This window comes from Columba livia, chromosome Z, assembly GCF_036013475.1.
Source record: "Columba livia isolate bColLiv1 breed racing homer chromosome Z, bColLiv1.pat.W.v2, whole genome shotgun sequence".
NCBI classification, from domain to species: domain Eukaryota; kingdom Metazoa; phylum Chordata; class Aves; order Columbiformes; family Columbidae; genus Columba; species Columba livia.
The window spans coordinates 42,356,963-42,368,978 of NC_088642.1; the positions used below are offsets into that span (position 1 = coordinate 42,356,963).

At 42.1% G+C, this 12,016-nt stretch overlaps 1 protein-coding gene across 3 annotated transcripts in view; it reads right to left on the reverse strand.

Moving 5' to 3' along the window:
- CPLX1 (complexin 1) overlaps positions 1-12,016 on the reverse strand; it is an 88,629-nt gene that overhangs the window by 20,275 nt on the left and 56,338 nt on the right. For all 3 annotated transcript variants that reach the window (XM_005508833.3, XM_021296367.2, XM_065045555.1), the window contains one exon: positions 11,543-11,718. In XM_005508833.3, the coding sequence (XP_005508890.2) occupies positions 11,543-11,718 (176 nt within the window). The remainder of the gene's footprint in view (positions 1-11,542; positions 11,719-12,016) is intronic.

Here is a 12,016-nt window from a genome sequence, read left to right on the forward strand (position 1 = left end):
AAATTACGAAAGAGTAAATTTTTCCCCAGATATCCTGCTTCTCCTCCAGCAGCAGCCAGTCTGTCTTCCCCAAACTCTGACATGGTCAAAGAAAGGCCACAGTCCTCCTCCTGCATGAGCATGAGCGCTGTCCTGGCCTCAAGCCCCAGACAGGGCAGTTTGCACAAGAGTCTGGTACGATTAAGTCAGCTCTACGCATGAGTGCCGCAAAGCAGGCCAGTGAGGAAGGGAAGAGAACTCCTGAGGCCTCTCTCAGACCCTCAAGAAGGTCATACGAATTGGCACTCACTAGGAATGGGGAATTCCTTTATTTTCCAATAGGAACCACCACAGGAACATAGGAACCATAGGAACAAACACAGGGAACAAACACACACAACAGGCAAAGGCTACACAACTACCACAAGCAAACCTTGCCTCATATCACACTGTCCAATGCATGAACTGATATGTGGCTTTGTATCAGCCATCCTTCTTTCAGGTACGTGGGATGACTAATTCTCCCTGACAGTCTTAAATCCCAGGCTGATGAAACTGAAAGCAATGTCGAAACAGACACAGACCTTCATGGTGAAGCCAGCACAAAGTCACATCTTGCTCTAAAGAAACAGCAGCATTTCAAAGGCTGAGCCTGGCTCTGATTACTTTTAACAGAAAAGAACAATGCATCTGTTAGCCGAGCCATGAAGGCATTCTTAAACTGGAGTAACTCTACCAGTCTCATTAACTCCTAGTGAGTTATCTGATTGTTCAAGACTCAGGTAACAAACTACCAATATAAGAGGTACAATGTGGCTAATGCCTGGTTTTAAGCAACGATGGCAGCTCTTTGGCTGCAGCAATAATTGAACACACCTTTAAATCTGGTTTTGTGACCTTCAGTGTCCTTGGATTAATCTTACGTAAAAAAGAACCAACAAATGTACAAGCCCTCCCACTTGCATCTGATTTGCAATCTAAGGGAAAAAAAAAAAAAAGTGATATTTAAAAAATTATGTAGCTGTACTTATTATAGGCAATGGTACTGATCAAATCACTCTCATGCCACTATCTCGATTTTGAGGCTGACGCAAACAGCATGACCCAAGACTGAACTGTCTGATGAGATGAATCAAAAGATTTGGAGAGGATGTGTTGAAAAAAACCTCAGAGCTCCGCCAGCCACTTAGCCAAATTTTAACCATTCTGACTAAGGGCTTTTTCCACTGAGGGAAGAATATTTTATCCCCATAGCAGCAGAGAAGGAAATAAACTGTTCTGACCCTCAGTGCGAAAGGATACATTCATGCCTTTGTTGGGATTTAGCCAAGAAATGATTCACAGTATCACAGTATGTTTGGGATTGGAAGGGACCTCGAAAGACCATCTAGTCCAATCCCCCTGCTGGAGCAGGAACTCCTAGGTGAGGTCACACAGGAACATGTTCAGGCGGGTTTTGAATGTCTCCAGCGAAGGAGACTCCACAACCTCCCTGGGCAGCCTGTTCCAGGGCTCCGTCACCCTTACTGAGAAGAAGTTTTTTCTCAAATTTAAGTGGAACCTCTTGTGTTCCAGCTTGATCCCATTACCCCTTGTCCTATCATTGTTTGCCACCGAGAAGAGCCTGACTCCATCCTCATGGCACTCACCTTTTATATATTTATAAACATTAATAAGGTCACCCCTCAGTCTCCTCCAAACTAAAGAGACCCAGCTCCCACAGCCTTTCTTCATAAGGGAGGTGCTCCACTCCCTTAATCATCTTCGTTGCCCTACACTGGACCCTCTCCAGCAGTTCCCTGTCCTTCTGGAACTGAGGGGCCCAGAACCGGACACAATATGGGGTCTCACCAGGGCAGAGTAGAGGGGAAGGAGGACCCCTCTCAATCTACTAACCACCCCCCTTGTAATACACCCCAGAATTCCATTAGCCTTCCTGGCTACAAGGGCACAGTGCTGGCTCATGGTCATCCTGTTGTCCACCAGGACCCCCAGGTCCCTTTCCCCTACACTGCTCTCTAATATGTAATTTCCCAACCTATACCAGAACCTGGGGTTGTTCCTGCCCAGATGCAGGACTCTACACTTTCCCTTGTTAAATTTCATCAGCTTATTCCCCGCCCAACTCTCCAGCCTGTCCAGGTCTCTCTGGATGGCAGCACAGCCTTCTGGCATGTCAGCCACTCCTCCCAGCTTAGTGTCATCAGCAAACTTGCTGATAGTACACTCAATTCCCTTGTCCAAATCGTTAACGAATATATTGAATAATACTGGCCCCAGTACTGACTCCTGAGGCACTCCACTAGATACGGGCCTCCAACCAGACTCCGCACCATTGACTACCACTCTCTGGCTTCTCTCCTTAAGCCAGTTTGCAAACCACCTCACTACCCCGTTGTCTAGACCACACCTCCTCAACTTTGCTGGGAGGATGCTGTGGGAGACTGTGTCAAAGGCTTTACTGAAGTCAAGGTAGACCACATCCACCGCTCTGCCATCGTCCATCCACCTTGTTACATTCTCATAAAAGGCTATGAGGTTGGTCAAGCATGACTTACCCTTGGTAAAGCCATGCTGACTGCCCCTAATAACCCTCTTATCCCTGATATGCCTTGAGATGGCACCAAGGATAAGCTGTTCCATTACTTTCCCAGGGACAGAGGTGAGGCTGACCGGTCTATAATTACCCGGGTCCTCCCTCCTGCCCTTTTTGAAGATTGGAGTGACATTTGCTTTCCTCCAATCCTCGGACACCTCTCCCGTTTCCCAAGACTTAGCAAAGATGATGGAGAGCAGCCTAGCAATGACTTCAGACAGCTCCCTCAGTACCCGCGGATGCATCCCATCTGGACCCATGGATTTATGGATGTCCAGAGTGCTTAATTGGTCCCTAACCCAGTCATCATCAACTAAAGCAAACTCCTCCATTGACCTGGCTTCATACAGGGTCTCAGGGGTACAGGGCTCCCCAGGACAGCCTCCAGCAGAGTAGACAGAGACAAAGAAGGCATTCAGTAATTCTGCCTTCTCTGTATCTTCTGCAACCAGGGCACCCAACCTATTCATCAGTGGGCCTACATTGCCTCTGGTATTAGTTTTATCTGCTATGTATTTGAAAAAGTTCTTTTTGCTGTCCTTGACCCCTCTCGCCAGCTGTAATTCTAAAGAGGCCTTGGCTATCCTAGCTGCCTTCCCACATCCTCTAACAGCAGCCTTATATTCCTCCCAAGTGGCCAGCCCCTGGTTCCGTGACCTGTAAACTCTCCTCTTCTGCTTGAGCATACCCAACAGATCCCTATTCAACCACGTAGACCTCCTGGCTCCCTTCCTTGACTTCCTATGTGTAGGGATACTCTAATCCTGAGCGTGGAAGAAACCATCTCTGAATGCAATCCAGCTATCTTGGGCCCCTTTTCCTTCAAGCAGTCTTGCCCATGGGATTTCCCCCAGCAATTGCTTGAAAAGGCCAAAGTTAGCCCTGCTAAAGTCCAGGGTTGCAATTCTACTTGCTATTCTGTTCCTGTCACACAAGATGCTGAACTCCACCATCTCATGGTCACTGCAACCCAGGCAGCCCTCAACCTTTACTGCTTCAACCAGACCCTTCTTGTTAGTGAGGATGAGATCCAGCAGTGCACCTCTCCTAGTTGGCTCCTCCACCATCTGCATGAGGAAATTATCATCAATGCACTGGAGGAACCTGCATGTGGTTTTGGCTCTACTGGCTAAAGAAATTCTGAGTGAAAGGGTGTGGGCATAGCAGCCACTTCTAGAGACCGGTAGCAATTGGAGTGTGGCTCATACAGGCTCTGGGATGGTCTTCACTTCTTAGTCCCAAACTTCTATCATGGAGTGCTGCCTGTGGAGGTGCCCAGGTTTTCGTGAGTATAAGAAATCCCATATACACAAGGATCAGGCTATCTCTAGGCCTTCAGCTCAGAAGATTGATTTCCTACTTAACCACTGCCTGATTTTGGGCAAGCTGCTCCAGTTCTCCACCCATGAGTCTCTACTTGTAAATGCTAGGTAAAAATAAAGAATAATCAAGTGATTAATCCAACTATATAATTAACATACAATATATAATGTAATATATTATAACTTATATGTTATATGATTAATATACAACATATATAATATCTATAACTGAGTTAAATAACAATAATTTTAAAATAATATTTTGAAGAGCTCTTGGGAAAAAGTCCTTCACTTGTGCACCTTGGTCTTGCTGGCTGATGTGAACAAGGAACATTATTTGGCCACACAATCACAAAGAGCATCAAAAAAAACAGAAACATAGTTATTTGGTATTTCAGAGGTGAATGCATCCTATCACCTTTACGTTTCTCAGAGGGAGTCTGGGCCTGAAGAGAAAAGACCTGCCATCACTTCATACAGCTTCCTACCTCCAATTGTATAGACTTGGGCAGTTCCTGTTCTGAAGAGCTGGCATGAATGACCCCAGCCAAAACTCAGGTAAATGTTATGCCTCCTCTGCTAGGAAAGTAGGCTAAGACACGTCTGCAGCTTTTGCAAAAAGCAAACTCTGGTTCCAGCATGCAAGTGGCTTTCTCTCCTTCTTCATGTAGTGGATTTTACCTGTCAGTGTAGGGATCACTGTAAATGCTACTACCCAATAAGCTATAACTCAACAGCCTTTTTATGCAGGTGTTAATGATTGCTAGTCCCCTGTAGAATGGCAGGTGCCTCACAGAATTCCTCAAGTTGTGGACTAGACATGGTGAAGGGTGAATGCAGACTGCCACTGAAACTGGAATGAAGTAAGGTTTTGTCCATTATGTCCCTTTGCATTCATCTTCTTCTATATGCAAAGAAAAAATAATATTTCTGATTAAAGAAAATCTATTCAAACTCTTCATTTACACTTTTCTCTGTGCATATATGCACAGAAACTTGGTAATATACAATGGCTGTTCATACTGTTTCCCTATTGTAAGGATGTTCTGCAGAAACAAAGCAGTGCTTCATAGGTCACACATTCTTATTCTACAATACAGTAGACAGGCCATCCTGGCTCTAAAAAAAAAAACCAGAAAACTCATAAAACAGCAGTTCAACCAGGAAATAAAAAGGCACAAGGAAAAAGAGAGGGAGGATGTACCGTGTGATCAGACAGTAAATTACAAATGCCTTCACACCTTTCTTGTCTTCTGGCTGGTAACATAAATAAATAACTGATGGGATAAGGGACGGCTGTACTGAAGAGCTTCTTGTTACGAACAGAGAATAGTTTGTCAAATAAAATTGATAGATATTAGTTTCCCAAAAGATCTCCTGTTAATGAGGAACCCTGGTAAGAAGGTCAGAATTGCAGACTGGACTGTGAGGTGGCAGAACAGCATATTCAGCAGAATAATGTCTGGCTGTTCAGACACAGTTTATCAGTTGCAACAGTACTCGAAAAGAACTGGCAAAAGGTCATTTGTTGGGTTCCACACTTCTTGTCTTTCCAAGTAGGTCATACAAATGCTTATAATTTCAGTAAGTCACAGCCAGGAAGGCTTGAGACACCATTCAGATGTTCTTCCTAGCAATTCCAACACTAATCACTATACATCATCTGCTTGGGTTTATTTTGCCCCGAGTCCTGAGTGGATTAATCTGCTCAGCCCCATGCCAGCAATGTGCCTAAGGTTTGCCAGCCAGCTCAGTGAGACAAAAATTGTTCAAGGATTTCAGCTGAATGACTCTACAAGACCCCCTAATCAGTACATAACAGTAAAAAAGGCTGCATTTCAAGACTCATTTCAGTAACTCCAGAAGCATCAACCAGTGGGATCTCATCAGCAAGTATCCAAAGTGATATCTACTGGTGAAGATTTGGTTTAGCATGAAATGTAGAAATGAAGTTAGAGCAAGGTAGAGTTGGACAAAGAAGCTGACTAACAATGTCGCAAGACATTAGTGGGGGAATCAGCAGCTGGAAACTGAGCCTCCTGAGTTCTGCTAAATAACTGAACCTCTAACTATTGTGGAATCAGATGAAAAATATGTCAGTTAGCTTCTGAGTTCCAATTGTTTGCTAATGGTGCCTCCCTTTCCTGAATTTTAAAAATGGCCTAAAGCTACAGGGCAGGAAGTAATCCATGCAGCTCTGCTATTCAGGAAGCTCAGGTAGTTTAATGACAAGAGATAAGACCTAGAACACACACTTTCATTCAGATCACCTAGAGCAGTAGGAGTAGTAACTACATTTATACAGTCCTAAAATTACATTTGTCCCTTTGAAGGCAACTTGCGAGGCTAATGTGGCCCCCTGTGAAAATGAGTTTGACACCCCTGACCTAGAGAATTCTATACATGCAAGTGGCTGGATTCAGAAAGACCAAGATACATTGCAAATCCTGGGACTTCCAAGGGAATACAAAGATGAAACTACAGTGGATATATAGGCACAGATTCCCTAAAATAATGCCAAATATTACTATGCTTAATAGTGGCCTTGGAGGTCTTTAGCAGGTACATTAATCCTTGTTCCATGCTGAAAAACACTTCTGGGAAGGCACTGTTCTCTCTCTCAACTTTCAACAGAGACTGCTGAATTTAACTACACACAGATAATTTTGTCCACCTTTGGCTTTCTATTTCTGCTTCATCTTACTGAAGCAGACCTGTTTGTTCACCTTTTCACAAAAGATAGTCACAGCCTTGCAGATGAGGTACTTTTTTGGTGAAACAAGGCAGAAAATTAAATCTGTCTGGAATTTGCAAACGTTGAAATTGTTGAGAAGTGAGTAACTTAGTAAAATTGCAAAGGACTGTAATATGGAAAAAAAGTTCAATGCTAAAGATCTTTAAGCTATGGAGAAAACTGATAGGGAAGCTGAAGAATTTGGCTCAGAGGCAACATAGACCCGTCAGGACATTCTTGCATACAACCGGTTGGAGGACAAGTTCTGGCTCGGACATCAGAGGTGTAGTCCAGGTCAAACAACAATATCTGTTTGGATACCTCCAGATACAAACATGAAGTTGACCTGCAGGGTTATGGTGCTCTTCAGTCACCCTGCAAATGTCCTTTCCTTTTTGCAATGCTGCTTGGGCTTACTCCAGCTTCCACTGTCTTCAATAACCAATGCGTCAACTGTGTCCAGAACACAGAAAATACCACAGGACATTGTCCTTGCAGCCTTCTTCACCCAGAACAGCCCATGATTCAATTGCTGAAAGGACAGCAATTCTTCCCAGTTGTCATTGTTACTGGCATTATGACTGTTCCCACCTACCCCAGAGCCCACTTATTGGCAGGCACAATATAATTCCTGTTTTGCAAAGCATAACATTGGGAGTGTTACAGCCTACTGCTTTCTCATAGCTAGAAGGCCTGTGACCCCATTGTAAACACTCTTTGGTTTATAGTACAAAGAGTGTCTGCACTGAGCTAGACTAAACAGACTTTTCTTGGTTTTCTTTGGCCTTTTTATTTTTTTTAATCCTGAATTATCAAAAGCCTATGTGGAAAAAGGAGAAGAGTCAAGTTAATTATATCTCTCCATCTGTAGCATACATATACATCTCTGAAAATCTACTTTAAGGCACATACACTGAACAGTAGCTGCAGGTTCATTAGATCACAAGCGATGGATAAAAATTCACATCACTGCTTTAATATCAATGATTTAAAAGGGAAGAGATCAAACAGCATGTTTCTGTTCATTGAGATATGAATTTTATCATTTGAATTACAGAACGTGATTAATTCCTGAGGAAAATATTTTTTTTTGTTTGAGATCATTCACCTTTTGACATGCAAATAATACAATTTCTGCGTTTTTTTTCCATTGTCAATAGCCTCCAATGAAAAACGTACTACACATTTCTTTCTTGCAAGGAAGACTACACTTTCAAAATTGTGGTGAAAATTCATTTGTTTGTCTAGGAATCTTTAAAACCCTTAGCAATATCTCCGTCTGAAGTTAGACAAGAATGAAATATCCCACAGATGTACTGACATGGAAGAGTTTAACTAACATTGCGAATCTGTTTTATAGCAACAGAGTTTTACCAAATTTACACTCCTGAGCTTGGAGCTTAGTTTCACAGGTCTGATATTGCTGCAGAACAGAGTCAACTCACATTCTGGTATTTTTTCTGCCGTAAGATAGAATTTTCACAGCTATGCACCAGTAACATATGGAAATATGCAAATGAAATATTAAAATAAAATAATTATATGATGTTGCATGTTGATCATCTCACATAAGAATCTAGGATTGCAGCTATAAACACTGATTGCTTTTTTTGTCTGAGTGACTTAGCATCAAAAGTGAGTTTAGCAGACTAAAAAAAAAAAAAAAAAGAAAGGCAGAATTATTGGACCACTTTCCTACTAGAGAGAACAGAGGCTCTAATTTAGGACTTCACCCATTGCCAGCAACCCAAATGTTCTCATTTTTCTAGAAGTAAATTCCAGTACCACCTACTTTAAACCATGGAACACCTCAAAATCACATCTTATATATCTACAAAGAACTAAATAGTTTTCATGGTTTTCCTGGGACATAGACAACTCCAAGTACTGCAGAGGATATTGCTGCCTAAACACTGTGAGCATTTAATGGCCCAGTAAGAAAAATTAGAAGAAATAATGGCACGCATCCAGAGACAGAAGGACTTCCCCATTTCTCTACTGCAAATAAAAGCACTAGGAAGCCCTGAGCATTTCTCACTGTGCCATAGAGGCTCATTCATCCAAAAGGATGTTAACATTATTCTGCTGTGAAGGCTTTAATCACATAATGACCCTTCTGCTTTTGTACTTTGCAAACAGAAAAAGCTCCTTGTCCCTCATCCAGACAGATCTCAGAAGAAACTGTGGTTGGGATGAACTCATGAACTATATTAGTGGAAGCATAATAATAACAAAGAATTAAGACAAATGAGGAAATTCATTATATTGCCATCAGAATTTGTATACTGCATAGCAAATAAGCTTGAGAACACACATTGTAAGGTGTGGCTGAGATGAAATACTGAACATTTGTTTATTAAGAAAAGCAGACCTCATCTTGTGCAATTGGAGAGCCGAGGTTCCTAGAAGCCTAAACGTATGAATTAAGCACTGTGCCAAAATCTTTACACAGAGCCCAATAGGGTCAATTACAACTGCAGAGACAACCTTAACTCCTCCTGTATTTGAATTTTCCACTTGCCACCATGCATATCTCTTGTGCAGATTTCATGCTCAGTTTGGAAAGCAGGAATCCTGGTGAGGCAGTAGGGCTGAAAGCAAGACTATATTGGATCAGAAAGCTAGCTGCACACACACATCCTGGGGTAGCAGAAAGTTGGAGTATACCGTAGTTTTGTTTTTTACATGCTTTCAATCCATTTTCAGTTTCAGATGCTGGACTTTAATATTGGGTATGAGCTGGTAGACAACTAGTTGTCTAGTTATTTCAAAATGTCGTGTCCAAATGTCATCCTTAAAAATTCATTCCAAACAAAAATGCTGGATATTCTTCTGTGAGAAAATATTTTATTGCACTATAATTCATTCTACCCTTTCCCTAAGTCATTTCTGTACCCAGCTGCCATGCTGAGCTGAGGGCATATGTAGCTCAATTTAACAGATTGAATTCAAAACCTGAAGTTAGCACATATCCATGGTAACCTTTTGAAGCTCTGCATAGCTTCTACATTTCCTGAAGCCTTAAACAAGAGAGTGTATTCATCACACTTGTTGAAGAGCCAAGGCAAAAAGTCCAAAACAATGAACATGATGAGCCTGTCCTTTCTGTAGACCCCACCTAGAGCCATAGTAACTGATGAAGCCGTGATTCTCTGGCTTGTTTCCCCAACATCCTGCAGCTGCGCTAAGAGAGGAACTTTGTGACTGTGGGTTCATGACCTAGGACACACAGTCTCAAACTTGTATTCTGCATAAATAATTTGTTCCTATTCGCTCACCTCACGTGCTCATTTCTCACTCTTTCATGTGAGAAATGAGCAAATATCAGGGAAGTACCTAATACTTGAAACTTCTTGGATTCAATTCAGAGCTGCTAACAATATCTTGTGTATGTACACATACCAGACAGAACCTCTGTTTCAGTTTTCTTCTCTATATTTCTGCTTTTACTGGAGTTGGCAGAGAAATGAAGATAATTTCTAAATAAACAAGTAATGGAGGAAGTAATCCAGCCCTTTTTTTTTCCTGTTCTTTTAACATTTGTTTTAGATTTCCAGCCATCAATTCACAATACTTGGAAACTGTCTTGTATATCATCAAATCCATCTCTTTGTCAGGACAAAATAATCTCTCTCTTTCACAGAACTGTCAAACTTAAAAAAAAAAAAAAAAAAAAACAAACACAAAACCAGATTCTTTCTACAGCTTTATCTATCTTTTCTGATTCTGCAGAAAACAGCTTCAACTTTCAAATGCATGTTACCTGGAGAAAAAACAACCACAGGAAACTGAGATCCTGTGTTTTCACAAGCTGCATGCAGTGCCCAAAACAGGACTTCCTGTTCCTAAACTGAAAGGTAATCCACCACATCACAAGAAAAACTGGTCAAATAACATTCCTCCAGGTATCCCTGTTTACTCTCTCTGCAGAGCCAACCCTTTGCCATATCACTCGGGAGAACAGGCATTTCCAAGACACCTCACCGCCCAGTACTCAGCCTGACTCAGCAAAGACTGAATAGCTAGTAGTAGCCCAGGGAAATCCCTGTTGGGTGGATGTTTCATCCAAGCTCAGGCTGTGTGCATCCTACTCATGAGCGTGTGAATTCTAGTCTAGATCACTGTGGATTTTTAACAGAGGTCATCTCAAATCTCTTAAACGCTTTTACAGCCATTTGTGCAACAGCAAGAAAAATGTAACCCCGTCTACCTCTGGGAACAATTCAACAGTCTAGCAGAAAAGACAGTGACCACTGAAAACAGAGGATTAACCCACCTGCCTGCAACTCAGAAATTCATTACTCTTTTTTTTTTCCCTCTAATACAGACCTACAGACCTATGTCATCTCTTAGAAACAGTTCCACCTATAAACCTACCTTAAACATATACTACACACATTCATATGTTTAGATTAATACATTACACTATCTAGATATATATTCATTAAATACATTATAAAATAAAAAAAATTTTGACCAGGTAGGAGTTCATAATCTGTCTTTCTGATAACTAATACCCTCTTCTAGATGATCATATGAATACCTTTATCTGACAGTGCCACAGGTACACAATTCTTTGTCAGTACTTTATTTTCTTAGAACCATAATCCCAAATTTCTTTATTTGCAGAACAATTCTCTGCACCCCTTTACATGATGCACTTTGCCACCAGAATAATTCATCCTTATCTGAGCTTCTCTCCTGAATCAGAAGGATTAAGTCAGAAGTTTTGCCCAATGCACACATTGTTTTGTTTAAGGACAGCTGTTTTCAGCTGTGTGATGAGAGTTTCAAGCTTTTTCCCAGACGTGTTCTTAGGGCACTGTAACCTGCACAGAGGCAGGCACTCCATAGGGAACATCTCTTATACTGTATGAGTTGCCCAGTGTGTGCTGAAAGCTGGATCCCTACCTTGTCTCGAATCCCTTGTCTCATAATTTCTCTTTCAGCCTCCATCTTGGCATATTTGGCTTTCCGCTCTTCCTCTTCTTGCCTGAGGGCTTCCTGTCGTTCCTCTTCTTTCTTGGCAGCATCTGGGTCTTTCTCCTCATCCCCACCCAGCATCTTCCCCATGTCTTTTGTAGCCCCTAGGGAAAGCACAAGAGAAAGTCAGCTTTGTAAGAATGTGGGAAAACCACCATGATGCTGTCTTTCTCCTTCCCCACACTCAGGACCTCCTTCCACTCTTTCTGCATCTGGAAAAGTTTCTCCTTCCACTGATCAGGAGGTGCACTCCCCACACAAGCAGGAGGTGGGCAAAGCACCCAGCCTGACCAGGTGGATTACCTGGCACTGGTGGGAGAAGCATGGCTGCAAGAGGAAGAGAATACATCTGTAGACTTGCATGATGGCAACACAATTAGCTTGTAGTCCTGAGAAGGCAAG